Below are 27838 nucleotides of genomic sequence, written 5' to 3'. Positions count from 1 at the left end.
CCTTTTTGGAACCCAGTGGTACTTCCTATATGGAACAGGAAGGAGGGGGGCTTGCTCTGTCCAGTTATTTTATATACAGTCTATGGTTCTGTGTCTTTTCTGTCTGCCTTGACTGCTCCGTCTGTTCTGTCTGCGCAGTATCTTCTGTCTGCGCTGTGTTCTCATCTGCTCTGCAAGCTGGACTAATTTGGAATTACATCAATTTAAATTTGTTTAAATGTGTTTTGCCTTTTGTATTTTGCTTTAAGACAACCTCCAATGAGAATTTGAACTGAATAAAAAATATGAATTTATTTTAACTCACAGACACACTGCAGTCCTGCCTTCGTGTAGCCGGGCAGACAGCGACATTCCAACTTTCCGGTCAGAGAATCCTCCGTGCAGCGAGAGTTTTCCTGGCAGCTGAGAGACGAGCATTCGGGTAGTTCTGGAACATAGGAGAGGTGTTCACATTACATGTATTAACAAAAACTGAAAAAGAAGACAAACTGCAAGAAATTACAAAAATTGAGATTTTCAATAAAGTTAACATTTAAATTATAAAGACCAATTTAGGAAGGAAAGGAATCAAAGTCACTTAAAACCTTCTCTGATTCATTAAATCCAAGGATCGAGCATGAACACACAACAATGGTACATCATGACAACAGCTCTGTAGGTTCACAGCTGGTTACCTTGATCACAGGTGGGACCTTTGTATCCAGAAAAGCAGGTGCAGCGACCATCACCGCTCATTCCAGAGTTGCACAGGCCATGCACACATAAGCAGACTGACAGTAGGACAGCGCATGAGACATGAGGAGGGTTCAGATGGAGCCAAAGGTGCAGGAATTACCTGACTGACAGGTGGGGCCATAACGAGCAGCTGCACAGTCCTCACATGCAGTCCCTGCAAAGCCGTCCTGAAACCCAAAGAGCAGAATCAGCTGACTGTGCTCCATCATGAGGGATTCTACTGAATCAGATGATTTCTTCAAGCACACCACAAAACATCCTCAGAACAACGTAAGTGTCCAGCACCTGGCAGCTGCAGGTGCCGTTGCCCCCGAGTCCATCAGAGCAGGTCCCCCTGCCGTTGCATGGTCTGCTGGTGCTCCTGGGACATTCTGAAAGACAAGCAGCAGGGAGATGGAGGGTCTCGTGGTGCTGGTCAGACCACCCCCCTCAAACCCTTTGGATAAGTGCTGTTCTCAACACTCTGGAAGAATAAAAAATGTTGAGTCGACAGATTCAGCGTAGTGACTCCTGCAAGCCAAAGCCCAGAGGGATAAAAGCGATAAGAGCTGCTCTGGGATTCTGGGGTTCTTTCTCATCAGAAACATGTTTGTTTTCCTGGAGTTTCTAATCAGCACATTTCTGTCCTGCTGACACAGTCTGCAGAAGGGAAGGAAGCTTAGGAAGTTAGAACGGGAACATCTGCATCCTGTAGGACATGACCGGAGTCACGGGGAGATGAGGGGGTTCAGATCCTGTTCAGATCCTGAACAGATCAGATCCTGAACAGCTCAGATCCTGAACAGCTCAGATCCTGGACAGATCAGATCCTGGACAGATCAGATCCTGAAAAGATCAGATCCTGAACAGATCAGATTCTGAACAGCTCAGATCCTGAACCAATCAGATCCTGAACAGATCAGATCCTGAACCAATCAGATCCTGAACAGATCCTGAACAGATCAGATCCCAAAAAGATCCTGAACAGATCCTGAACAGATCAGATCCTGGACCAACCAGATCCTGAACAGATCAGATCCTGAACTGATCAGATCCTGAACAGCTCAGGTCCTGAACCAACCAGATCCTGAACAGATCAGATCCTGAACTGATCAGATCCTGAACAGATCAGATCCTGAAAAGATCAGATCCTGAACTAACCAGATCCTGAACAGATCAGATCCTGAACTAACCAGATCCTGAACAGATCAGATCCTGAAAAGATCAGATCCTGAACAGCTAAGATCCTGAACTGATCAGATCCTGAACAGCTCAGATCCTGATTAACTCTGATCCATTCAGCCTTTAGCTGCTTTAGCTTAAAACAGATTTTTTTTTTTCTTGTTTTGCTTAAATCAATGTTCTGGAGAAATCCATCTCAGGATCTAAGTTACTGACATAAGTTTCTAAGGTCAAAGCTCTGTATACTGACCCATACAATCTGGACCCCAGAAACCAGGACAGCAGCTCTGGACCTCCACCTCTCTGTAGCACTCCAATGAACAGCCAGGAACGGCCAGGACCACACTGCTGGTTTTAATGGCATACCTGCAGGAATTACAGACAAATCAAGGTTTTTGTTCAAGTTTTAAGAAGTCTTTATGACTAAAACATACAAATAAAGAGGTCTTTATGTACAATCTTGTTCAGGTAGTTTACTATAGCTCCGCCCCTTCTTTCGTGTATTCTTCTTACCTGCAGCTGGTGATTGGAGATCTCGGAGTTCTTTTGTAACCTGATGGACATGCGATGAAGAGGCTCATGTGACAGGAATTACATGCTGTCTGGGTTCTTAACACAGTTGATTTGGAACAGAAATTCTGCCAAAAAAAGGAGTGACAGATCAGAACCGCATCACTATAGTATCAGAACTTTACAGGATCAGATCAGACCTGAAACATGGATCAGATAGGCCTGAAACATACCAGAATCTGACAGACATGACAGGTTATCCAATTTGTATTAATTTCTATGGCACCCTAACAGGATCGACGTCAAATAATGGGCCACACAATAAAATCCACAAGCAACAAAAACATCATCAAAAAAGTTAAAATGAGCAGAGTCCTTGGTCTGGGCTCAGAGTTCCTGTCTGGATCTGGACTCAGAAGGTTCTGTAGGCTTTGGTTTACTTCATGGAGAAAAGTCAAGAGTAGAAACGTCCTGTGAGCATAGATGAGATGTTCCCACAGACAGAGGCAGACATGTTTGGACCTTCGGACTACATAAAAACAGCTTAATGCTGACAGTTTCAACCAAAACCACTAAGTGGATCAGAACACGTCCCACACCGCATTGAGCTAAGGGTCTTCTGAAAGCTCAACACAGCATCAGAATGTAATCTTTCCAAATCAAACCCACTGACAGTCTGAGTTGAATGCAGGAGTCTGGAACTCTGTCTCTCCGGTTCCACGTTGTTCTGGAGTTCACTTGGATCCAGTTTTTCCACCAACCAGAAACTGAATCTAGAATAGAAGGACTAGAGTTCAAGCTTACCGTCACTGAAACAGCAGGCGTGGTCATACACATGAAGAAAAGGATCAGTACCGGCACTCTGTGGACTTCCATGACTTCTGTCAGCTATCTGTTCCTGTGTGGCTCTTTTCAGAGTGTCCTCTAGGCTCCGCCCCCTTTTCATCCTCCCTCAAGTTTCCTAAGAGTTCAGCTCAAAGAAAAGTGCTGAGTGTCAAAAACAACATCCGAAACTTCAGCAGAAACCTCTGCTGGATTTGCTCCCATTCCAATCATGAGCCCCGTCCTGCAGAGTTAATGACCTTTACCTGATGTCAGTCTATACCTGTCCAGAGGAACAACAGCTCCTACCACCACCTCCCCTACCCCCTCCCACCCCCGCATTTGCCTGCTAGGGGCTCTGACGCAGCTGCCTACACTTTGTGATCAAGGCTATCTCAGTTAAAGACTCGGTCATCAGTGTCTGTGAGGCGGTCTGTGGCGTTCTGCTTTGTTCTGCGGTGGGCTGCAGCATTCTGTGGCAGTCTGCGGCTGTCTGCGATGGTCTACAGCGGTCTACGGCATTCTGTGGTGCTCTGTGGTGGTCTGCAGCATTCTGTCTGCAGCTGTCTGTGGTGGTCTGTGGCAGTCTGCAGCTGTCTGCGGTGGTCTGCAGAATTCTGCGACATTCTGTAAAATTACCAGCATGAAACCCAATGAGGGAATTGTTGTGTAATACTGGGCCAAATAAATAAGATTGAATTGAATTTACTGATCTTCAGGCTTTTTTCTGCAGCTGTTCCTGAATGAAAATCTTCGCACAGATCAGGTTTCAGAATTCTTTCTTTATTTTTGTAACATTTTTAACGCTCTTAAATCCTGAAATTGTTTTTAAACATTTTTCCGGTACCGTCTGCTCTGCAACACACAGATTCTAAATCAATATGTACACATAAATAATGGTTCTGCTTTTGGTTCTGAAGAACTGCTCCTGGTCTTGATGACATCATCACACGGTGACAGCAGCTGGTGTGAACAGACGTCACTTGCACGTGTGCATGTCATTCATGCTTTCACAGCGCCTGCAGCGCACGTAGCAACACCACACAAACTTGCACTCGCAGCGCTGCACGTGCCGCTCCACCCGGGTGTTGTAGCCACGGCCGCAGCACAACAGGCTGCAACTGTCCGGCCCGGTGGACGCGCGGTTGCAGCGGCGCCCTTGTGTGCCAGCGATGCCCCGCCTCCTGTCCTGCACGCAGTAGTTGGGAGATTTGTTTATGTAGACCAGCTGGGACTTGTCTACGGGCCGGGACAGCTCCTTTCTTCGTGATTTCTTCCTGGACTGGTTTGGAACCTGGATGCTGCGCTCATACCGCTCCTTCAGGTACTTGCCCACGCGTTCAAATGGGGCCATCATCCTCCAGCAGGTCCTGATGGCGCAGGAGCCAGAGACGCCATGACAGCGGCAGTCAGTAGACATGGTCTGCTCGATAGCCTGCAAACAGCAACAGACGGGTTTGGACCAGACATGACTCTGAAACATCAGGAACCACATGTTCATCATGTTCGGTTCTTCTGCATGGAGCAGCAGCAGTGTGAACATCACAGACGGACTGAACCATATCACAGTGCCCAGCCATGTCTGTACAAACTTTATAGCCTCTGTAGGGGCGTAGACCTCAGAGCACTGGTAGGAACACAGACCTCAGAGCTCCTTTAAGAGTGTAGAATATATAGCTCCTGTTTGGATGTAGACCTCAGACCTACTGTAGGGACGTAGAGCTCAGAGCCCCTGTAGGACCGTAGACCTCAGAGCTACTGTAGGGACGTAGACCTCAGAGCTACTGTAGGGACGTAGACCTCAGAGATACTGTAGGGGCGTAGACCTCAGAGCTACTGTAGGACCGTAGACCTCAGAGCTACTGTAGGGACGTAGACCTCAGAGCTACTGTAGGGATGTAGACCTCAGAGCTACTGTAGGGGCGTAGACCTCAGAGCTACTGTAGGGATGTAGACCTCAGAGCTACTGTAGGGACGTAGACCTCAGAGCCCCTGTAGGACCGTAGACCTCAGAGCCCCTGTAGGACCGTAGACCTCAGAGCTACTGTAGGGGCGTAGACCTCAGAGCTACTGTAGGACCGTAGACCTCAGAGCTACTGTAGGGATGTAGACCTCAGAGCTCCTGTAGGACCGTAGACCTCAGATCCCCTGTAGGGACTTAGACCTCAGAGCTACTGTAGGGGCATAGACCTCAGAGCTACTGTAGGACCATAGACCTCAGAGCTACTGTAGGACCGTAGACCTCAGAGCTACTGTAGGGATGTAGACCTCAGAGCTACTGTAGGGACGTAGACCTCAGAGCTACTGTAGGGATGTAGACCTCAGAGCTACTGTAGGGGCGTAGACCTCAGAGCCCCGGTAGAGGCGTAGACCTCAGAGCTATTGTAGGGGTGTAGACCTCAGAGCCCCTGTAGGACCGTAGACCTCAGAGCTACTGTAGGGGCGTAGACCTCAGAGCCCCGGTAGAGGCGTAGACCTCAGAGCTATTGTAGGGGTGTAGACCTAATAGCTCCTGTAAGGGTGAAGACTTTATAGCTCCTGTTAGGATGTAGACCTGAAAGCTCCTGTAGGGACGTAGACCTCAGAGCCCCTGGAGGGATGTAGACCTCAGACCCCTCTAGGGACGTAGACCTCAGAGACCCTGTAGGGGCGTAGACCTCAAAGCTCCTGTAGGGACGTAGACCTCAGAGCCCCTGGAGGGATGTAGACCTCAGACCCCTCTAGGGACGTAGACCTCAGAGCCTCTGTAGGGATGTAGACCTCAGAGCTACTGTAGGGACGTAGACCTCAGAGCCCCTGTAGGGGCGTAGACCTCAAAGTTTCTGTAGGGACGTAGACTTCAGAGCTTCTGTAGAGGTGTAAACATGAGAGCTCCTTTAAGGGCGTAGACTTTATAGCTCCTGTTAGGATGTAGACCTTAGAGTTCCTTTAAAGACATAGACCTTAAAGCTCCTATAGAGGAGTAAACATGAGAGCTCAGGTAGAGGAGTAGACCTCAGAGCTCCTGTGGGGCTATAGGTGACTTAAAAAAGGGGTTTCAATCCTTGATAGCCTTTTACTGTTGGTACTAGGAGGTACTTTTTCTACCCACCACTGATTACCTGGATTCATTATTTGACACCAGTAGAGAGCAACAAGATCAGGGGTAGAAGAAGTTTGACCCTAGCCCTCATGTAGAGACATGTGGATACATTTGGAGACATTTGCAGACAGGTGAAAATATTTGGAGAGGGTGGAGACAGGGGGAAACACCAAGAAGGAGTAGAATTGTAAAACTGAAGTGGAGAAGGTTGGAGCTGAGTGGAGCCAATAGAGATGGACGATAGGTGGAGAAAAAAAAGAGAAAACAGGTGTATGTATTGGTGGGGAGCTGACCTGGCGTCCAGCCTCGCTGTTGTGCTGGTTCATGGTGCTCAGGGTGTAGCTGTCACGCCTTACAGACGAGTTCTTCGGCAGGTTGTCGATGAACTTGCGGCTGAACCAGGTTCCATACTGGATGTGGTCCGAGCAGCCCCCCCAGTGCCAGCCCTCCGTCACTGAGCCCCCATTCTGTAGCCGGGCGTCACAGCCACACTCAGACATGTTACCCTGGCTGCAGATCCGTGTGATGGCATGCACAAGTCCAGCTGCCATCACTGCGTGGATAAAGGCCGTCTCTTTCGTTCCTGAACAGAGAAGAACCTCTGAGCTTCTAACATGCTCCCACTCCCAATTCCTCATTCATGGACGTTTGGTTCGGCCCTCCACACGTCACTTTTTGACGTTTGGGGTGTCTCTAACTCATCGTTTTTTGACATGATGGTGTTTTCCATTACATCAGGGGTCCCTAACCTTTGGGCCGGGACTGCTTGGTACTGGGCCACAGATACAAAAAAAAGCACTACACTAATCAGGGGTCATTGTAAAGCAGACCAGTACCAGTACCATGACTCTTTTCCGCGTCTGTTATCCATTCCAGTACCGCGTCCCAAGGGTAGGGGACCCCTGATTTAACGAGAACAGCCAGCAAGTAAAGAATGATGAGTTGGGGATGACGAAGGGGGAAGGGCCCGAACCAAACGTCCATATATGACAAGACGGGAGTGAGGATGTGTTGGAGCTTTTCAGGCCTCCTCAGGCCTGAACCTGACATTGATTGATTGGTTGATTGATTGATTGATTGATTGATTGATTCAGATTCACTTAATACACAATTGATTTATTAAATATAGTAATTATTAGTAGAGTTTGATTGATTCTTTAAAAAGAAGTAGGAGGAAATTAATTTATATAGTCCCACGCTATAGTTACTTCATTTTAGAGTTTTGCATAGTCTTCGTAATCCGGTTCTGATCAGATCAAGTGCAGATTTTTTTCAAGTAACAACGTTGAGTGCTTACTGAATATTGATTGATCTCAGAAAACTTTCTTTCATGTTTTACGTAAACAGTAACATCATGTAACTGATATGTAAAATTAATTATCATAAGTTCACATCATTACATTAATCCAGTTATCATTGCTACAGTTTTCAGATGAAGTAAAGAAAATCAATAGCTTATTGATTGTAACCAAACCACTTCAGTAATGATTACAGCATATTACACAATGCGATACTCATTGATTGTAATTAAGAGCTTTGATTGGAACATCACGTCTTTGCAGGTCTGAATGACAAAGCTTCTCTCATCCCGTTGACCCTTTAATCTGGATACCGGACTGAACCAGCTACCTGGTTCCTCCACCGCTGAGTCATTGTTCCTCCATCAACACAACGTGAAAACTCATTTAAACCTTGAAGTTCTATGGTTCTACTTTTCTACCGTTCAGTACCTCAAGCTGGTTCTGGTTTTCTTTCAGACTCCTTCATAAACTACCCATCCTGTTTTTTTTTCAACTGAGGAGCCTCCTGTCGTAGAATCATGAAGTTCTGAAGCTGCTCAAAAACCCAATGAGTTAAGAGGGGGATGCGGAGCAAACCCGGGTAATCGTCTGACCTTCTTTGTAAATGTGCTGATGGTCAGAGCTCCTGTTGAGGCGTAGAACTTTGGAACATTTAACACAACCGACTCCATGTTAGAACTTGTTGATGAAAACAAAAAGGCACTGACCGCTGGTGAGCTCGTACCCAAACAGGGGCGGTTCTGAGGAGGTGGAGCAGTTCCAGCGCTCATGTCGAAACTGGTTCTGGCATTCAGCCACTGCAAGCTGCGCTCCGTCTTGTAAGCTGGGCAGCAGGAAGGGCTTCCTGATGCACAGCTCTCTCTGGTGGTCGCTCAAGGAAAGCCCTCTGCAGCCGGGCAGCTCTGGGACTCCTGCCGAGGTCACGGCCAGCCACCTGAGAACAGCAGCAGCAGCCATGAGCGTAGAACCGGCAACTACCGTGAGAGTAAAACCAGCAACTGCCGTGAATTTCGAACCAGCAACTACTATAAGTGTAGAACCGACACTCTTATATATAATATTCTAAAAGTAATCTATTCCAACAGTAATCTTTTCAATGAGTAATATATTCTAAAGTAATCTGTTTAAACAGTAATCTATTCTAAAATAATCTACTCCAACAGTAATCTATTCCACGAGTAATCTGTTCTAACAGTGATCTATTCCACGAGTAATCTATTATAAAATAATCTATTCCAACAGTAATCTTTTCAATGAGTAATCTATTCTAAAATAATCTGTTTAAACAGTAATCTATTGAGTAATCTGTTTAAACAGTAATCTATTCCATGAGTAATCAATTCTAAAATAATCTATTCCAACAGTAATCTTTTCAATGAGTAATATATTCTAAAGTAATCTGTTTAAACAGTAATCTATTCCATGAGTAATCTGTTCTAACAGTGATCTATTCCACGAGTAATCAATTCTAAAATAATCTATTCCAACAGTAATCTATTCCACGAGTAATCTATTCTAAAATAATCTACTCCAACAGTAATCTATTCCACGAGTAATCTGTTCTAACAGTGATCTATTCCACGAGTAATCAATTCTAAAATAATCTATTCCAACAGTAATCTATTATAAAATAATCTGTTTAAACAGTAATCTATTCCATGAGTAATTTGTTCAAACAGTAATGTATTCTAATAGTAACCTATTCCATGACACACTGAAGAAAGGTTCATGTTGATCCGGTTTAGGTTTTGGATCAAGATTCATTCTGTTTTTTTATGCTCTCCGATTTGGACTTTATTGGAATGAATCACCTGTGCGGTAATAAACGGACTCAGGTTGGGGGCGGAGCCTTCATTACAGTGAAACAGAAGTGCGATAACGCGTTACTAACAGAGTAATCTGTAACGCACAGGAAACGGGCCGCGTGCGTTTGTCCCTCTTTGAGAAGAAAGCTCGTGCCATTTGAAGGCGCGCGCTCCGGGGTCAGAGGACACCTTTTCAGGTACTTACATCCAGCTGGCCCCGCAGATCAGCGGGCAAACGCACGCGAGCAGCAGCGTCAGTGCGCACGCGCCCCGCGTGTCCATCCCGTCTTTTCAGAGCTCCATGGGTCAGACTGCCACGCCGGTTATCCGCAGCGCGTGCGTGAACGGTCGGGTCCTCGTCGGTCTGTTCTGCAGTCTGCTGAACTCAGACTCCAAACCGAACCAGGACCATATCGGCCGGTCCTGATTGGCCCGCGCAGGTGTGACGTGGAGGCTTGACTCTCATTGGCCGAAAGGATCAGAGACCAGTTGAAGTTTGCGGTGAGGAGAGGGGGGTGGGGGGTGGGGGGGATAAAGCAGAACTTGATGGACACAAAGATTCTGACAAAGATCAGAGGAAGCATAAACAATACGATGTATTTTGATGATCTTATCCTGATCTGTGGTTATTGATCTGACTCTTATCCTGATCTGTGGTTATTGATCTGACTCTTATCCTAAACTGTGGTTATTGATCTGACTCTTATCCTGATTTGTGGTTATTGATCTGATTCTTATCCTGATGTGTGGTTATTGATCTGACTCTTATCCTGATCTGTGGTTATTGATCTGATTCTTATCCTGATCTGTGGTTATTGATCTGACTCTTATCCTGATCTGTGGTTATTGATCTGACTCTTATCCTGATCTGTGGTTATTGATCTGATTCTTATCCTGATGTGTGGTTATTGATCTGACTCTTATCCTGATGTGTGGTTATTGATCTGACTCTTATCCTGATGTGTGGTTATTGATCTGACTCTTATCCTGATGTGTGGTAACAGATCTGTCTATCTGATCTAAAACAGATCCTAAAAATCTGGATCCAAACTTCCATCAGTGTGAATCAGAGATCAATACCTGGTGCTGAACAGTTCAGGGGAAGTTTTCCAGATTTTTGTATTTCTTCAAGATAATCAATGAAATCTGTGTACAAACAAACAAGTAAACAAGAAAGAACATCTAATCCATTCTCATTTGAGTTTGATCAAGTTCATCTCACTGTTGTTTTTCCACAATAATCATGATTAGACCATACTAGCACACTGTATGGTCACATGACTTTGATCCATTCAGTGACTGGATGATGGCTGATCAGTTGGGATGATCGTTTTTACCTGAGGGGGAAACAAACCGACCATGAGTCAATGCAGATGAGATTTTATAATGATTATAAACAACTGATTTCATTTTGAATGAATGAACTTTACAACCTTTGTAAGTGGCTGGACGGAGCTCCCGGCCGCCTGTTAGTCGAGCTCAATCGTGGTAATTCTTGGTAGTTTCATCCAATCAAATCACTGATTCAAGATCACTGTATCAAGATCTGCCATCAACCAGTCAACAGTTGGACTCTTCACGTGACGTAAGACATAGATTTCTTAAAAACATAACTGTTTTCTTTCAATTTATTTCACTAACCCGGTTGTTCTTGTTTTCAAGGATTCGGTTGGCCCTGATAATATCGAAGGTTATGGCGCCGTGCAGTAGCTGGCTAGTTTCTTGGTTGGCCTCCGGGACCATAATCTAGTGGTGACTGAAGATGAGGTCGATCGGATCATCTCCCTGTGGCAATCATTGTCGGATTATGACAAAAGCAAAACAGTCTACTCCCAACGTCACCAAGCCCACCTGAAGCAGGGCAGATTCAGGGCCACCAAAAAGATTGTAGCTCCTGGTGTGGAAAGCACAAAAAGGCGAGTAGACAGAAAACAGAAAAGAGTTGAGCACAAGAGATGACAAAGAACCAAATGTTTAGCTTTAAAATTCGGTTTTTACTCATACATGCCTGTCCTTTTCTTTTTTCATGAAGGTGTTTTATTGGCTCTCACAGTCCTGCACAGTGGTCAGACTGCAACCGCGTGGTCCAGGTATATTTGTGAGACTCTGCGTTGTATCCAAACGCTGTGTACTCAAACATATGACAGTTGGAGGGCCGAACTAGAGAAACGTGGATATGGTTAAAAAAAAAAGAGGGCATGACCCCCCACCACCACTTTAACAACAGAAAAATAATATTTTCGTGCCTGGAGCACCTACTGTTTTGGATTTGATCATTTTCTGCTTTTCTATATAGGTTTTGGTTTTGTAAAGTAAAATGCTCTGAAGATACAAATTTTGAGATGTTAATTTTCTATCATTTTTATTGATGTTTTCTGTAAGAATTATGTGTTTTTTAAGTATTTAGTCAGATTCTTTGTCAAATATTCAATTTGAATTCCTCAAGTATTTTGTTCAGGTATCATTATTACATTTTTGGATGTACACTGTCTTATTTATGGTTGCTATTTAAAACGTTTTTTTGTCATCTCTGTAAAAAATATATGTGCATTTAAGATATTTTTAACTTTTGAATGAGGACTTGATTATTTTAATCGTATTTCCCCAAAAAATGCTATTTGTATTTATTTGTTTACATCGTTTTACAAAGGCCAGGATTAGCTAAAAGGCTAGTTTTCATCAGTGGCCCTCTAGCCATGATGACAGAAATAAGATAAAACACCAGTACATTGATGAGGTTTTTTATTACACCCAAACAAAAGAAATTTAGCAATGAAGATAAAAACAAGTGCTGGAGACGGTGTGGAGACATAGAAGCTAACCATTACCACATATTCTGGGAATGTCCCATCATAAAACAATTTTGGAAGGAAATACATAAACACATTGAATCTATATTAAATGAGACAATACCTTGGAATTTTACTAATTTGATTTTAGGTAAGACACAACTACAATCTAGTAATAAGAATTTATTCAGAATCCTAATAACAGCAAGTAAAAAAGCCTTGACTAGACACTGGCTCCTCCCCACCGTACCCAGCCCAGACAACTGGATAGACATTGTAAATGAAATCTGCCAGATGGAAAGACTTACCTACTCCCTTCGGATACAGATGCCCACATTCTTTAAGATATGGTCACGCTGGATATCCTATGTTAACAACTTGCAACAAATTGAAGTAATGAACATGTCTGACTTGGAATTATAAACAAGATGAATGGACCACGGACCCCCCCCCCCCCTTTTTTATTTTCTTCATTTATTTTTATTTTTCTCCCTGATAATGCATCCACTGTTCCCTTTCTTGTTTTTGGTTTGATGTTCTTTTAAGCTACTGAAAAAAAAGACAAAAGAAATGTTGAGAATGGAGATACAAATCAAGTGTCTACAACTGGCCTGAAGAGAATTTGAATGTAATGTTTTAAGACTTTCTCAATGTTTATAAATAAAGATTTGAAAAAAAAAAAAAAAAACACCAGTACAATAAAAATGCATAAATGATATATACATTCAAAGCTAATAAAATCGGGAGTGCCCAATATGTACAAAAACAGGCAATGCAAAATTACAAAGAACAAGACATATTAATAAAAGTTATTTGTTATAAATGCACCATCAGGCATGTTTTTATTATTATTTCTATCAATAATTTGGTATGATATTATTTAATCTCAAATGTTACCAGGCCTGAACATTTCCCAAAAGCCACGTTACATAAAACCCCCGAAATCCGACATGTTTCCGTCGGGGCTCGAACTCGCGACTTGCGGTTATATTTTGAGAACGTTGAAAACTTAATATTAACTTATGGGCGCAGTCCTTGGCTCAGTGGGCTGGGTGTGGAGCTACCACGCAGGAAACCTGGGTTCAATCCTCGGGGTGTGCATTGATCTTAATCCAGATTGGGTCTTTAGGCAGAGCCTTGATGCTGCTGCCTGACTGGGTTCTCCTTTCACATACAGGGTTGCCTTAGGAAGGGCATCCCGTGTAAAAACTCTCAAATCACTGATCGCTTCTACTGTGGCGACCCTAAATGAGATACGCTGAAAGGTGAACAACTTTACCACTCCTTTCAGGGTATGAAAGTGCTTCACAATAAAAGAAAGAATAAGGTATGATTTTATACTGGTGGAAGTGGATTCTGGCTCAGACAGACGGATCTGTTGGATCGTAGGATTAGAAATCCATTCATTCATTCATTCATTGATTTGCTTTAATCAAACATCTAAACAGATTCTGATGAAGCCTCCATGATGGAGATGAGGGAAGCTCCGCCTCCTCCCACCAACAGATATCATTTTGCAGAACACAGACAGAACCATTTTTGATCTTAATTGAGAACACATCAATTAATTTAAAATGTCCTCATGAGGGCGGAGCCAAACTCACAGAAAAGCATCAGGTCATCTACCTGAGCACCACATCGCTTCCTGATCTGATGGATTCCAGAAGAGATGGAGGGGTGAGGTTTGAATCTACTCTTCACCGCTCCCACAGGGCAGTTATTCCAGGTTAATATTAGAGGGACAACAGATAATTAAACTCACGGTTTCGATTGATTCACGGTTTTAGAGCCTCAGTTCAGATCTGTTTTACAATCAGTAAAGAAACAGCAAGATAAAAGTATTATTTATTCTTAAAAAAGACAAAATCCTTCGAAACATTCACACTTGCATCATTTCAGAACATTTGCTCTTGATATCTTTGAATTTATGTTAATCCGACATATATAAAATAAACACATATAAAAACAAAGTGCATTCTGGGATATTGCATCTTGAAAAAAGACAAAAATCTAAGCATAAAAAAGTAATACCAGCAGGACATGCCAGAGCTTACAGCTTTCACCATGTCTCCTCTGCTTTAAAACCCGTCTCACTGCGGACAGATGTGGCTGTGGCTTTCTACCGCCACAGAGCCGGAAAAGGTCACATAACCGGAATGGTCATCTAACCAGGACAGTCTTCTAACCGGCAAGGTCATCTAACCGACAAGGTCATCTAACCGGGACGGTCATCTAACCGACAAGGTCATCTAACCAGCAAGGTCATCTAACCGACAAGGTCATCTAACCAGCAAGGTCATCTAACCGGGACGGTCATCTAACCGGGACGGTCATCTAACCGGCAAGATCTTCTAAACAGGACGGTCTTCTAACCGGCAAGGTCATCTAACCGACAAGGTCATCTAACCGACAAGGTCATCTAACCGACAAGGTCATCTAACCGGGACGGTCATCTAACCGGGGGGGGTCTTCTAACTGGAACGGTCACTCCCGGTGCGGGACGGTTCACCAATGCCGTTGAAGAGCTTTTTCAAAGACACTTAAATTGATCTCTTAACTTCAACCATGTCTTTCAGCATATAGCCGTGAGGTTTAGAAGGTTTTTTGAAGGTAGCTCCTCCCACCTGCAGCAGGAGCGTTATATTTATGAATGCTCTTTTGGACCAGAGTCCAGCAGCGACTTTGATAAACATCAACACACAGATGGCAAACGCAACCTTTGACCAAACTGTGTTTGGTGTGAATGCAGCGAGCCACGGTCCTTATAGCTGACCTGAAAAGCATAAAGAACCATAGAGGGTCAGAGAGTCTGAACCCGGTTAGTCGGCACATGCTGTGAAATCATCACCCAGAACATCTGAGTGTTGACAGAACCCAAACCTGGGGAGGCTTCGAGGGTGGTCCAGTTGGTCTCCTCCAAACTGGCTGCCTGAACTCACCTGAACTCAATGAAGGTCTTCTTCGTTGACTGAACTTCTCAAAACTGTTTTCAGTTTACACGTGTCTTCACAATGTTTGCGACATTTGCTTAAACAAGCGCAATACACAGACATGTTTCAACAAATATAATTTCCAACATTCTGGTTTTTCAAAGTCCGAGACAATCCTGTGGGTGCCTCCAGTCCTCATTCAGCAGCACACAGGTGAGTCTCAGTCTTTGATCCAGGACACAGGCGGCTCAGCAGGATCTCAGAGTAGACCTGATTAACCGGCCCCCTGACATGGTAGGATGGAGGGGAAGACCGCTTCAACTGGTCTGGTATAGGTGATAACCTGGTTAGTCCGGATTCACCTGGACCTGACCTCGGTTCTTTGGTTTTTTCAGATTGGTTTCTTTGGAGTTTTTCCACCTGAAGAGAAACATTTAGTTGGAGACAGAAAGACAGAAGACGAGAACCTGATTACTGTGATCTCAGTTAGAACCCGCCTTTGTCAGGAAATGGACCACTACAAGTAGAACCTATGTTTGTCAGGAAGCAGATTAATATGTTCTAAAGTGGAACCTGTGCTAGTCAGGAACCAGACTACTGTGATCCAGGGTAGACTTAAACTAAACTAAAAACTACATTTCTCAGAAGTACAGAAATTCCAACCAAAGACGTTCACGTCCATGACAGCCAAAACTTGAGTTACTCAGGATTCTGGACTCAAGATTTTGTTGTCTTTAGACGATCTGGATCAAATGATCCGGCTCCTTTGAGGTTTTGGAACATCAGACATCTCTGTAGGATCAGGAACCTTCTGGATCAGGAACCTGCAGGTCTCCAGAGTCCAGGGACGGCTGAAGGGGCGTTACCTCGTGGAAGTGGCAGGCGCAGCGCCCCTGCAGGAACTCTTTGTGTCGACCCATGGTGATGCTGAGAGTGTCGATCACCTCGTACTCCAGCTGCTCGGCCATGGAGAGGATTTCCAGGTTCTGTCTGAACAGAGCTTGGATCTCAGTCTGAAACAAACAGCAGAGTAGATTGATGGTGGTCTGTGTGTGGATTGGGTGGGGGTGTCACAGGAAACCCACCAAAGTCAGGGATCTGATTCCATCCACAGGAAGGTGGAAACCCATCCCCAGAGATTTGACCACAACCGAGATGTTCCTGAGAGACTTTCTGAGGGAGAAAGAGGATGATGAAGATCACGAACCACAAACCAGCAATCCCAGATGTTCTCCTCCACTCTTAGGATGTGTTTTAGGATGTTCAGGAAAGGATGCATCAGAAATGTTCAGGTCCTGTAAGACCATTAATGAGCTTACTGCTGTCTGTACCTGTCCAGCACCTCCTGGATTGTTCTCAGGTGTTTGGTCTTCAGCCACTGAACTCCGCCCACCACCAGAACCGTCAGGTTGGAGTTCAGCAGAGGTCCAGACCTTCAAAGAAACATGGATCCCAGTGTGTTTCCTGTGTGAGAGCTTTCTCTAAAGATTGATTGAACCCCTGTGCTGGGACGGACAGGTACATCTCTGGGCTGGGGTGCCGTCTCACAGGTACGACCACCACAGCCAATCACATGTCTGCAGCTCCTGACTGAACTAGAAGTTTTAGATGATGAGAACTTGCCCTCACCTGTCCAACAGCTGCAGCAGCACCTCCTTGAAAGCCGGCCTCTGGCTCCTCTCCATCCAGAACTGAGGGTAGTACGAGTAGCTGACCTGGGACCGCCCCTTATTCAGATTACGGTAGATCAACGTGTTGTGAGCTTTGCCCCAGTCCTCCAGACTGGAGTTGAGTCGCTCCATCAGGAAGTACATCATACCGCGGTTGGTGGAGTCCCCAATGAAGAGCACCTGTGAGGGAAGAGGGAGGTGACCCCCCTCCTGGACATCACATGATCTATAACCAGCTAACCCACCTTCCTGTCTGTCATACAGTCCTGCAGCAGGGGGCGCCGCACCACCGGATGGTAACAGCCATCTGGCTGCCAGGCAACTTCCCTCCAGTCACACGTCCTGTTGTCTGAACAGCTGAGACACGGAACCACCCACCGACCTGGCGGGGAACCGGGTCAGAGAATCATGATTGGTAGGTTGATGGACCGGGTTGATGGACCTCAGTGGTGCTACAGACCTGGGGCATGTCCGGATCTGCAGGTTTTGGCTGGACTTGGAGACATGGTGTGAGGTTGAAGACCACAGGGGAGACTTGGCTGGACCACCAGACCACAGTCCTACAGGGGGGGTACTGAGGTTTAGATCTGACTGCAGGACCTTCAGATCCAATTCTTTGGAGCAGGAAACTCCTGAGGAGGAAATCCAGGAAGTTCTGGATCTGCTTTTCCTCCACAGTATTGCTCAGGTTGTCTCGTGAAGTGAGAAAGGAGCCGTGATGCTTCTGCCAGAGCAGCAGGAACCAAACAAGGAGCAGAAGAACCCATTTTTTGGTTCTGACCGGTCCTTGATGCTGAACAGAATCTCTGGATCTGTAGACCTTCTCTGGTCCATCCGCCAGTCCTGCTCCAGGACTCTTTCATCTTCCGGCTCTGCGCTTCAGAAAATTCTTCAATCATTCCCCTCAGAGGTCAGAGGTCAAACCAAGGGGTCCCTGAGAGCGGCTGCGTCTGGCTGAGACTTCAGGGCTGTCATCGGGAAAACATCCTCTCAGAGCCTCATCTTCCTCAGCAGCTGAAGGTTTTAACGACGAAGCGCCACATTCCGCACGCCGGCACCGCAGCTCGCAACAAAGTGCGACAAGAAAACTTAACAGGGATATCTTGTTGGTACCTAAGCTGAGTGCAAACACTCACACAGGCCGGGCGCGGCGCGGAGATCAGCACGCACCTCAAACGCGCCACCGCACTTTCATCCTCAACAATCAACCGTTCAGGCCGAGCCACGGCGTCCAAACGAAGCTCAGGCAGTGACGGTCAAAACCACCTTCAGCAGGAGCAGGAGCATGAGGAGGAAGCTCCTCATCTGAGGTTAAATACGAGGGAGGAGGACGAACCTCAGCTGTAGGTCAACAGAGCAGTAGGTTGACGTGATCGTCGGGATGCCCTGCGGCAGATTTCATCAACTGCACGTGGAAACAAGCAGAAAACCAGTGAAATAAAAACTGGCAATCTTTTGGAAACATTGTAAATGTTTAGGTGAGTGTCTAGGTGGGTGGAGTCAACTGCAATCACTGTGCACGCCCACTTCAACCTTCATTATTTCTTCTGAGAGTACAATGACTGACCGGTTCAACGTCCACAGACGGGTTCAATGTCCATAAACCAGTTTAACGTCCACAGACGGGTTTAACGTCCACAGATCGGATTAACGTCCACAGACCGGTTTAATGTCCACATATCGGTTTAACGTCCACAGACCGGTTTAACGTCCACAGACTGGTTTAACGTCCATATATCGGTTTAACGTCCACAGACCAGCTCTGGTCCGCAGACCAGTTCAACATCCACAAACCGGTTTAACGTCCACAGATTGGTTTAACGTCCACAGACCGATTTAACGTCCACAGACCGATTTAACGTCCACAGACTAGTTTAACGTCCACAGATCGGTTTAACATCCACAGACGGGTTTAACGTCCACAGACCAGTTTAACGTCCACAGACCAGTTCAACGTCCACAGACCGGTTTAACATCAACAGACCGGTTTAACGTCCACAGACCGGTTTAACGTCCACAGACCGATTTAACGTCCACAGACTAGTTTAACGTCCACAGATCGGTTTAACGTCCACAGACCGGTTTAACGTCCACAGATCGGTTTAACGTCCACAGACCGGTTTAACGTCCACAGACCGGTTTAACGTCCACAGACCGGTTTAACGTCCACAGATCGGTTTAACGTCCACAGACTAGTTTAACGTCCACAGACTAGTTTAACGTCCACAGACCGGTTTAACGTCCACAGACTAGTTTAACGTCCACAGATCGGTTTAACATCCCCAGACCGGTTTAACGTCCACAGATCGGTTTAACGTCCACAGACTAGTTTAACGTCCACAGACCGGTTTAACATCCACAGACTAGTTTAACGTCCACAGACCGGTTTAACATCCACAGACTAGTTTAACGTCCACAGACCGGTTTAACGTCCACAGACCGGTTTAACGTCCACAGATCGGTTTAACGTCCACAGACTAGTTTAACGTCCACAGATCGGTTTAACATCCACAGACCGGTTTAACATCCACAGACCGATTTAACATCCACAGACCGGTTTAACATCCACAGACCGATTTAACATCCACAGACCGATTTAACATCCACAGACCGGTTTAACATCCACAGACCGATTTAACATCCACAGACCAGTTTAACGTCCACAGATCGGTTTAACGTCCACAGACCGAGGCGGCTCTCAGGGACGCTTCAACACCACTGTGTGGTCTGAGCTCTGTGACCCTCATGGGGAGGACATCAACGCCATAACAGACTGTGTAACGGACTACATAAACTTCTGCTTTGAGAACACTGTTCCTTCCAAGGTGGTACGGTGTTTCTCAAACAACAAACCTTGGCTTAACCGTGACATCAAGGCTCTCCTGAAGGAGAAGAAGAGAGCTTTCAGGTCAGGGAACAAGGAGGAGCTGAGGGCCGTGCAGAAGGAGCTACGGAGGAAGATCAGGGAGGGCAAGGTCAGCTACAGGAAGAAGATGGAGGAACAGCTGCAGCAGCAGAACATCAGTGGGGTGTGGAGAAGCCTGAAAAACATCTCAGGCTACAACACCCCCCATTCACAGGTTGAGGGGGATCAGAACTGGGTCAACGACCTGAACCTACATTTCAATAGGTTTGACGTGGACCCCTCCCCTCCCCCCCTGCAGCCACATCTCTCTCCAACACCGGGCTTTTGTTCCAACCCCACAGCCCCCCACTCCTCCAACTCACCTAACCACCCAGCCACTTCACACCCTCATGGGCTCCCTCAGCCACCACCCCCACCCCCACCCCTGTCCTTCACAGCAGCCCAGGTGAGAACTGAACTGAGGAAAACAAAGGCTCGGAAATCTGCAGGGCCTGATGGGATCAGCTCCAGGCTCCTTAAGTCCTGCACAGACGAACTGAGTGGAGTTATGGAGCACGTCTTCAATCTGAGCCTCAGGCTGGGGGTCGTACCACAGCTCTGGAAGACCTCCTGTGTGGTACCTGTGCCCAAAACACCGCACCCCAAAGACCTGAGCAGCTACAGACCCGTGGCTTTGACATCCCACCTGATGAAGACACTGAAGAGGCTGGTCCTGAGTCACCTCCGCTCCACAGTGGGCCCGTCCATGGACCCCCTGCAGTTTGCCTACAGGCCCAACGTTGGAGTGGAGGATGTGGTCATCTTCCTGCTACATCAAGCTCTCTCTCACCTGGAGAAGCCCGGCAGCACTGTGAGAATCATGTTCTTTGATTTTTCCAGTGCTTTCAACACTGTCCAGTCGGCGATCCTGAAGGACAAACTGGAGGACACAGGGGTGGACCATCTGCTGTCAGGATGGATCCAGGACTACCTCACCAACCGACCCCAGTTTGTGAGAGCCTGGAACTGTGTGTCAGACCTGGTCACCTGCAGCACAGGTGTCCCTCAGGGAACTGTCCTTTCCCCCTTCCTCTTCACCCTCTACACGGCTGACTTCACACACAACACGGACAGCTGCGTGCTGCAGAAGTTCTCTGACGACACTGCGATCGTCGGTCTCATCAGGGATGACAACGACGTGGAGTACAGAGAACTGACGCAGAACTTTGTGGACTGGTGTCAGCTAAACCACCTCCTGATCAACGCGGGGAAAACCAAGGAGATGGTGTTGGACTTCCGCAAGCACTCTGCTACCCCTCCACCGGTGAACATCCAGGGAATGGACATTGAGCAGGTGGACTCCTACAAGTACCTGGGTGTTCACCTCAACAACAAACTGGACTGGACTCACAACACAGACGCACTGTACAGGAAGGGTCAGAGCAGGCTCTACCTCCTGAGGAGACTGCAGTCCTTTGGAGTGAGAGGGCCACTCCTGAAGACCTTCTACGACTCTGTGGTGTCATCAGTCATCCTGTACGGTGTGGTCTGCTGGAACAGCAGCATCACAGAGAGGGACAGGAAGAAGCTGGACAGAGTCATCAGGAAGTCCAGCTCTGTCCTGGGCTGCTCCCTGGACTCAGTGCGGGAGGTGGGTGACAGGAGGGTCCTACAGAGACTGACACCAGTGCTGGACAACGAGTCCCATCCCATGCAGGAGACTCTGCCTGCCCTGGAGAGCAGCTTCCGTGGCAGGCTGCTCCACCCTCGGTGTGTGAAGGAGAGATTCAGGAGATCTTTCCTTCCTGCGGCTGTCAGACTATACAACCGACAATTCTGATCACTATATGCAATATCTGTAACTCTGTACAAGACAATTTATTACCCTTAATTATTGACCACTTAACTGTGCAATAACTGTCAATATGCTATATATTACTGATTATTCTTTGTATATTGCATCTTACTGCTTAGCTCTTCTTATAATTTAAGGGTATGCCATCGTCTTAGCTCTTTATAATGTATATTTTATTTTTATCCTCTCACCTCTTAATCTTAATATTAATCGTAACATTTGGACTAGAAACAGTGGGACTGAAGAAAAGACAGGAAGCAGAGCTGGAGGTAGCAGAGATGAAGATGCTGAGGTTCTCTTTGGGAGTGACCAGGATGGATAGGATCAGGAATGAATACATCAGAGGGACAGCACATGTTAGAGGTTTTGGAGATAAAGTCAGAGAGGCCAGACTGAGATGGTTTGGACATGTTCAGAGGAGAGACAGTGAATATATTGGTAGAAGGATGCTGAGTCTAGAGCTGCCAGGAAAGAGGTCTAGAGGAAGACCAAAGAGGAGGTTTATGGATGCAGTGAATGAAGACATGAAGGTGGCTGGTGTTAGAGTGGAGGATGCTGAAGACAGGCTTAGATGGAGGAAACTGATTCGCTGTGGCGACCCCTGAAGGGAAAAGCCCAAAGGAAAAGAAGAAGAATATTAATCGTAACATGTTGGATAAATATTCTCAGAGCTCTTTAAGCCCCGTTGATAATGATCAGTTTGTCAATGATACCATGCAAGCCCTCAGAGGAACACTTGATGCTGTTGCCCCTCTGAAGCTAAAGCTTGTTAGACAGAACAGTACTCTTTGTCATGTTTTGGTTAATTTATTTAAAGTTTCTAGTTCTTGGTCTCGTTACAAGTTAAATTAAAATGTTCATTTTTACCTGTAGACATTTTCTGTATTTATTTAACCCCTTTTATAAATAAACAGATTTAAATAATACAACATGTTATAAAATAATTTGGTTTTCGGTATTAAGTCTTTGACCTGCACTGTTGGTGGCGTAGTCGGCGACGCCACAAAGGTTTGTAGTGATTGACAACTACTGGTTCTGTTGAAAACAGAGCAAAAACCCAGTTATATCAGCACTAATGTAATGAAGAGAGACAACCAAAGAGAAAAGAGAAGCTATTCGTTAGTTATGTAAACTGTAGAAATGGAGAGGAAACGTCGTGTTTTTATTAAGTTTAATGTCCTGCTAGCTAGCTAGCGTCGGATACTGGATCAGTGACAGAAACTGAGCTTTTTTGGCTGATTTGGGATAAGAAACATGATTAAACTGAAGTTGTGGAAGCATTTGCCAATGAATTCAGAACTACTGTCAGAAATATATGAACTCTGGCAGGGAAAACTGCTCAGCTGCAGCGGATAAATCCAGGAAGAATCCAGATCCATTTCTTCAGATTCTAAGATGTAATCAGCAGCACTGACAGAGCGCTGATTCAGCAACAAATTGTTTCTCCACGACTTAAGTTTTATTTTTAGCTTTGTTTAGGTTAGTGATTTTTTTGGTTTCCAGTCTTGGACTCGTGAGCAGTTTAGCTGGGGACAGTTTGACTCCATCCACAGGTGAATTCCTACATTCCAGTAAAGCAACATTCAGATTGCTTATGCTCTCTTGTGCTTTCTTTAATATTCTCTGTACTGTCTGAACTTTATCCAGTACTCCGGAGTCTCCAGGACAAACTCCCATCTTTCTCAAAATCTCCTGAACTCAGCACACCCACATCGTGGACTGTAGTCTGACACCAGCTCACCTGGACTTCCAGGTCTGTCAAACACTGATTTGAGTGAAACCTCTTCTGACAGTGAGTCAGCGCTCTTTCCGTCCTGGATCAACAAGACCTCCAGAGCTTCAATCAACAGATAACGTTACATACTTCTTCATATTGAAATACTGGAGCTTCGCTGACCAGAATCTTCAGCTTTTTTCTGTTGCTCAGTTTCCTAATGCTGACCTGACTCACCATCCTCTCACGTCTCAGAGGTTCGGGACAAACTGTTCCAGAAACCTCAGCAGATCTGCTTTGTCTTCCTGCTCAGGCATGTCCTCCACAGCTCTGACTTTGTCCTGGTCTGGTTTCACTCTTTCTGCTGATTGAACGTGACCCACATGGACCGTCTCTGTCCTTCTGATCTCACATTTGTCTAAATTTACCTTCAGGTTCATCCCCTGATCCTGATCCATCAGAGCTCTGTCTCCTGTCATGCTGCTTCTCATCTTCACACCAAACTATCATCAGCTGTGTTCACAACACCCTCCAAACCTCTGGAGGTGACGACACTCGTCCATACGGGGTGATAGTGGTGCATACCTTCAACTCTCCTCTTCTATCTGCATCTGCCAGCAACCATGATTAGCATCAATACGGAGAAAACCTTTGAACTCCTGTAGTTATCTCTTCAATACCTACAGGGTTCTGCTCCATGCTCCATCCTATATTAAATTTCTCATAGTTCCTCACCAACCAATCAGAACTTTTCGCTGCTTGTCATTCCTAGAGTTTCTAAAAGTCCAGTTGGAGGTAGAGCCCCTATGTTATGGAACAAGCTCCCAGGCCGAGGAAAGAACGGTGCACTGGGGTTCTGTCCTCTATTCTTTATCATATATTTAGTCCTCCATGCTTCCGTTTGGTGCAGTGTGATTCATATGTTGCTCCTCTTTCCCGCTCCCTCAGAAATGTTAACCATCTTTTTCAAAATCTGTACTTGTGTATAAGCATGAATGGGTTTGGAACTGACCTGCAGGAAGGAGCAGGTCACATGACCTCCCAGCATGGGTAGGATGGGCCGGCCCTCCCGGAGCACATGGAGGGTGTAGATCGCCATGACAACGGGCTGCTGCTGCGGCCCCCCCATCACAAGGATGCGGATCCTGCTGGTTCCCAGACCCACAGGATAGTTGGCCATTCTGGGGAGAACAAGGTTAAGCAGGGTGAGGGCGGGCTCAGGGGCAGGAGGGCGGGGTTCTGGACTCACCTGGGTCCCTGCCGCTCATCCAGGTGAACCTTACAGGCTGAGCTGACGGGCTCCGGCCGGATCCGGACCGATACCAGGTCAAAGGTCACCTCTGCAGAGTACTCCTTTATTCTGGGGCTGAAAGGCGGAGTCAGAGCCAGGGGGGGCTCAGTGTAAATCTGTCTGAGGTGGGGGTCTACGCATACATCTGGGACACAGAGGAGGGAAACACTGTGACTAATGAGGGGGCGGGGTCACACAGGAGAAAAAGGCAAATGCAGGTGTTCCTCACTTCCTTGTTTTGAAGATCCTGGCTGCTGATTGGTGGATTTGTTCAGATCCTCATCTCTGAAAGGAAGAGGGTGTGTCACATGACCCACAAAGATGCAATGAAACCTCAAAGGTTCCTTCAGGGTCTCACCTGCTTTTCTGCAGCAAAAAGACACGAGCAATCTGCTGCTGAAGGTCTGGGAGGCTGGGAGGAGCCGAGAAGGAGGAGGAGGAGGAGGAGGAGGAGATCCTGGGATACAGCTGCAGAGTGTGGTAAATATCATGGCTGGTGTTCCACAACCCCAAATCCATTCAGAGCCTGCACTGGACTGACACCCCTCCAGGCAAGTGGGGGGGGGGGTACCAGGTGTGAGGGAATGTTCCAGGTTGGGGGGGTTACGTACCAGGTGGAAGGCGGACGGCGTCTGCAGCTGCTGGAGGAAGCGCTGCAGGAACAGGAAATGGTCCTGAGACAGACAGAAGGGGCGTGTCCCTCTGCAGCTGCCAAACTGAACACAGGAGAATAGACACACGGTGTTAGCCCCGCCCACTGCCCTGCTACAGTTCTGACATCATTTATTAGGCCACACCCCCTAGAAGAGAATCGTTTTTTCGTCGTTTTCTGTTCTGGACGACGAGATTCAGAGTCTCTTAGAAACTGTATGAAATGGCTGAAATGAGTTTTCTCCGGAGGGTGGCTGGGCGCTCCCTTAGAGATAGAACTATGGAAGTTTTTTTGTTCCATCAGACTGAATTTTTTTAACCCCTGAATTTTTTTTCTGAATTTTTTTCTGACCGGCCATGTGTTCGCACTGCTGTATGAGAGAATGACAAACAGTGGAGATTGATAATACAAAGGAAGAATTTAGAGTCTGCAGGAAAATAAATCCATGTTGAACCTCCTCCACAACAAACCTGTAGACACCTGAGAGAAGCTCTGAGACAAAGCAGAGAACTTAAGAACCCAGATATGCTCATCAAAGCCTTGGTCCTCCTCTACCACAACCATTGACTCACTCGGACGCTTTATAGAAGATGAAGAGGAAGATTCTGAGCTGAACATGGAGATCTGAGACTTAATCTGATTATGCTGTTTTAATTTTTAAAGTTAATAATTTTCTCTGGAAAATGTCAATTTATTCTAAAGTATGTTTAAATCAAAACACAAATATTTGGGTTACTGTGAGCAGGGATGACCAAAGTTCATCTTGTGTTTCACGTTTCTATACAAGTTAAATTGCAGCTCAACATCATATGATGAAGTATTTTCCTAGAGCATGTGTCACAATAAAGAGTTGGAATCTGACAATGTGAATTTTATTCATAACTAACCCTGTTGGGAGCTGTCTATCAGTCATTGCCAAATTCTTGACAAATTAAAAATAAAAAATGTAAAATTTGTTTTATGTGTTTTTCAGGACAATCCTGGAGAAAATGGATCTGCTGGAAAAGGTTTCCCCTCATTCACCGAAATAACAGTGGGACGACCTAAAAAACGTGCAAAGGATGTTGATGTGTGGTGAAGAATGTTTGATACATGTTAAATATGCATGTTATAAAAAGGTTTGTATCTTTTTCTGCTGTCTATTATGATTCTTTGTGTTCGGGATTGTGAGTATCCAGCATCAGGAGAAGGTTAGTGGAAGTCCACTGCTGCTACTGTTGGAATGACCTCATGGATGAGGCATCAGGACAGAGACCTTCCACCAGTCCTCCTGATTTCTTCTATCTGGGAGTAAACTCCACAGAGAAGTACAGCAGTGGGTGAAAGAGAGGAAGGAAGGAGCGACCCACCAGCTGGAAGAAGAAGAGGAAACAGTGATGAGCTTCTAGACCTGATCAGAGAGGACATGAGGCAGAAGAACAGAGCGCAAGAGAGAGGAGGGAGACTTTGACCAACTTTAGTCTGCTGGAAAAAATTGCCAATAAATAACCACATTTGATTTATGAGAATAAAGGTTGATTCTGCATTACAGGGTGTAGTCTGCTTAAAAAGAAATACACAATAAATACATTATTAGTAAAAAAATAAAAAACGTAAAACAAATATAAATATGTGTGGTTTTAAGTATTTTGCTCTTAGACTGTAAAACGCCGCCAAGTCTGAGGCCTGAGGCCATGGTTCTCGACCAGAGAAAGGTAGTTTGCCCTCTCTCGGTGGGTGGAGTGCTCCTGCCTCAGGTGGAGGAGTTTAAATATCTTGGGGTCTTGTTCACGAGTGATGGAAGATCGGAGCGTGAGATCGACAGGCGGATTGGAGCGGCGTCCGCTATTATGCGGTCGCTGTACCGGTCCGTTGTGGTGAAAAGAGAGCTGAGCCAGAAAGCAAAGCTCTCGATTTACCGGTCGATCTTCATTCCAGTACTCACCTATGGTCATGAGCTTTGGGTCGTGACCGAAAGAATGAGATCCCGACTACAAGCGGCTGAAATGAGTTTCCTCTGTAGGGTGGCTGGGCGCTCCCTTAGAGATAGGGGGAGAAGCTCGGTCACCCGGAGGGAGCTCGGAGTAGAGCCGCTTCTCCTCTCCATTGAGGTGGATCGGGCATCTGGTCCGGATGCCTCCTGGACGCCTCCCTGGAGAGGTGTTCCGGGCATGTCCCACTGGGCGGAGGCCCCGGGGAAGACCCAGGACACGCTGGAGAAACTATGTTTCTCGGCTGGTCTGGGAACGCCTCGGGGTCCAGAGGAGCTGGAGGAAGTGGGCGGGGAGAGGGAAGTCTGGGCATCTTTGCTTAGACTGCTGCACCCACGACCCGGTCCGGATGAAGCGGAGGAAGATGGATGGATGGACTATAGAACATCATTATACTTAGGTGAACATGAGAATAACAAAATACTTAAATACTACTTGCACTGATGTCATATAAGAGTAAGGTAAAATTGTTCAAATTAATTTCAGCAATAAAAGACGTCAGAAGACAAAAACATTTAACTCTATTGTAGTTTGAATAATAAGGTAAAAACAGTTTTTAGTTAGTTTTTTTTTTTTGCATGCTTCTTGTGCTCAGAAAAAGATAGGTACTTATACTCTGTTGCATTTACTGTTATAACTTGTGAAATACAACTTGAATAATCTACAAACCCACAAATTCAGTAAATGTATATTTTACAACCTGTAC

The 27838-nt window shown here is 45.9% G+C and overlaps 3 protein-coding genes across 4 annotated transcripts in view; all 3 read right to left on the bottom strand.

The window, feature by feature from the left end:
* stab2 (stabilin 2) overlaps nucleotides 1-3464 on the bottom strand; it is a gene marked incomplete in the record, with an annotated part of 54365 nt that extends 50901 nt beyond the window's left edge. Inside the window, 6 exon segments of the mRNA XM_036210224.1 lie at nucleotides 675-770; nucleotides 836-902; nucleotides 1021-1106; nucleotides 2147-2262; nucleotides 2410-2534; nucleotides 3211-3464. Coding sequence (XP_036066117.1) covers nucleotides 675-770; nucleotides 836-902; nucleotides 1021-1106; nucleotides 2147-2262; nucleotides 2410-2534; nucleotides 3211-3282 — 562 coding nt within the window.
* Nucleotides 3465-4036: 572 nt separating this feature from the next.
* On the bottom strand, nucleotides 4037-9812 carry wnt16 (wingless-type MMTV integration site family, member 16). Its single transcript, XM_024289387.2, has 4 exons — nucleotides 9622-9812; nucleotides 8319-8545; nucleotides 6604-6893; nucleotides 4037-4663 (listed from the first exon to the last, which is right to left on the bottom strand). Exons 1-4 carry the CDS (start codon nucleotides 9696-9698, stop codon nucleotides 4208-4210), a joined length of 1050 nt encoding a protein of 349 aa, XP_024145155.1. The 5' UTR covers nucleotides 9699-9812; the 3' UTR covers nucleotides 4037-4207.
* Nucleotides 9813-12662: 2850 nt separating this feature from the next.
* Nucleotides 12663-27838, bottom strand: part of cped1 (cadherin-like and PC-esterase domain containing 1) — a 29751-nt gene continuing 14575 nt past the window's right edge. The window contains exons 10-21 of one of the 2 annotated variants that reach the window (XM_036210259.1): nucleotides 25122-25226; nucleotides 24869-24978; nucleotides 24740-24795; nucleotides 24469-24655; nucleotides 24232-24400; nucleotides 17266-17365; nucleotides 17051-17187; nucleotides 16765-16985; nucleotides 16455-16568; nucleotides 16221-16308; nucleotides 16002-16148; nucleotides 12663-15555 (exon numbers count right to left, since the gene is read on the bottom strand). In XM_036210259.1, the coding sequence (XP_036066152.1) occupies nucleotides 15331-15555; nucleotides 16002-16148; nucleotides 16221-16308; nucleotides 16455-16568; nucleotides 16765-16985; nucleotides 17051-17187; nucleotides 17266-17365; nucleotides 24232-24400; nucleotides 24469-24655; nucleotides 24740-24795; nucleotides 24869-24978; nucleotides 25122-25226 (1659 nt within the window). In that variant the 3' untranslated portion in view covers nucleotides 12663-15330. The remainder of the gene's footprint in view (nucleotides 15556-16001; nucleotides 16149-16220; nucleotides 16309-16454; nucleotides 16569-16764; nucleotides 16986-17050; nucleotides 17188-17265; nucleotides 17366-24231; nucleotides 24401-24468; nucleotides 24656-24739; nucleotides 24796-24868; nucleotides 24979-25121; nucleotides 25227-27838) is intronic. The other variant, XM_024293209.2, reaches the window with a different exon arrangement.

This window comes from Oryzias melastigma, linkage group LG23 (genome assembly GCF_002922805.2).
Source record: "Oryzias melastigma strain HK-1 linkage group LG23, ASM292280v2, whole genome shotgun sequence".
In the NCBI taxonomy this organism is placed as follows: Eukaryota; Metazoa; Chordata; class Actinopteri; order Beloniformes; family Adrianichthyidae; genus Oryzias; species Oryzias melastigma.
This window is presented reverse-complemented; position numbering and strand designations above follow the sequence as displayed.

Bases quoted from the DNA above. Each gene is read 5' to 3' on its own strand.
- wnt16 (XM_024289387.2), bottom strand. From the start codon at position 9,698: ATGGACACGCGGGGCGCGTGCGCACTGACGCTGCTGCTCGCGTGCGTT. The intron at 8,546-9,621 runs GTAAGTACCTGA...TGCTGTTCTCAG, and splicing joins ATCTGCGGGGCCAGCTGGAT to GTGGCTGGCCGTGACCTCGG. The intron at 4,664-6,603 runs GTCAGCTCCCCA...TGCTGTTTGCAG, and splicing joins ACAGCGAGGCTGGACGCCAG to GCTATCGAGCAGACCATGTC.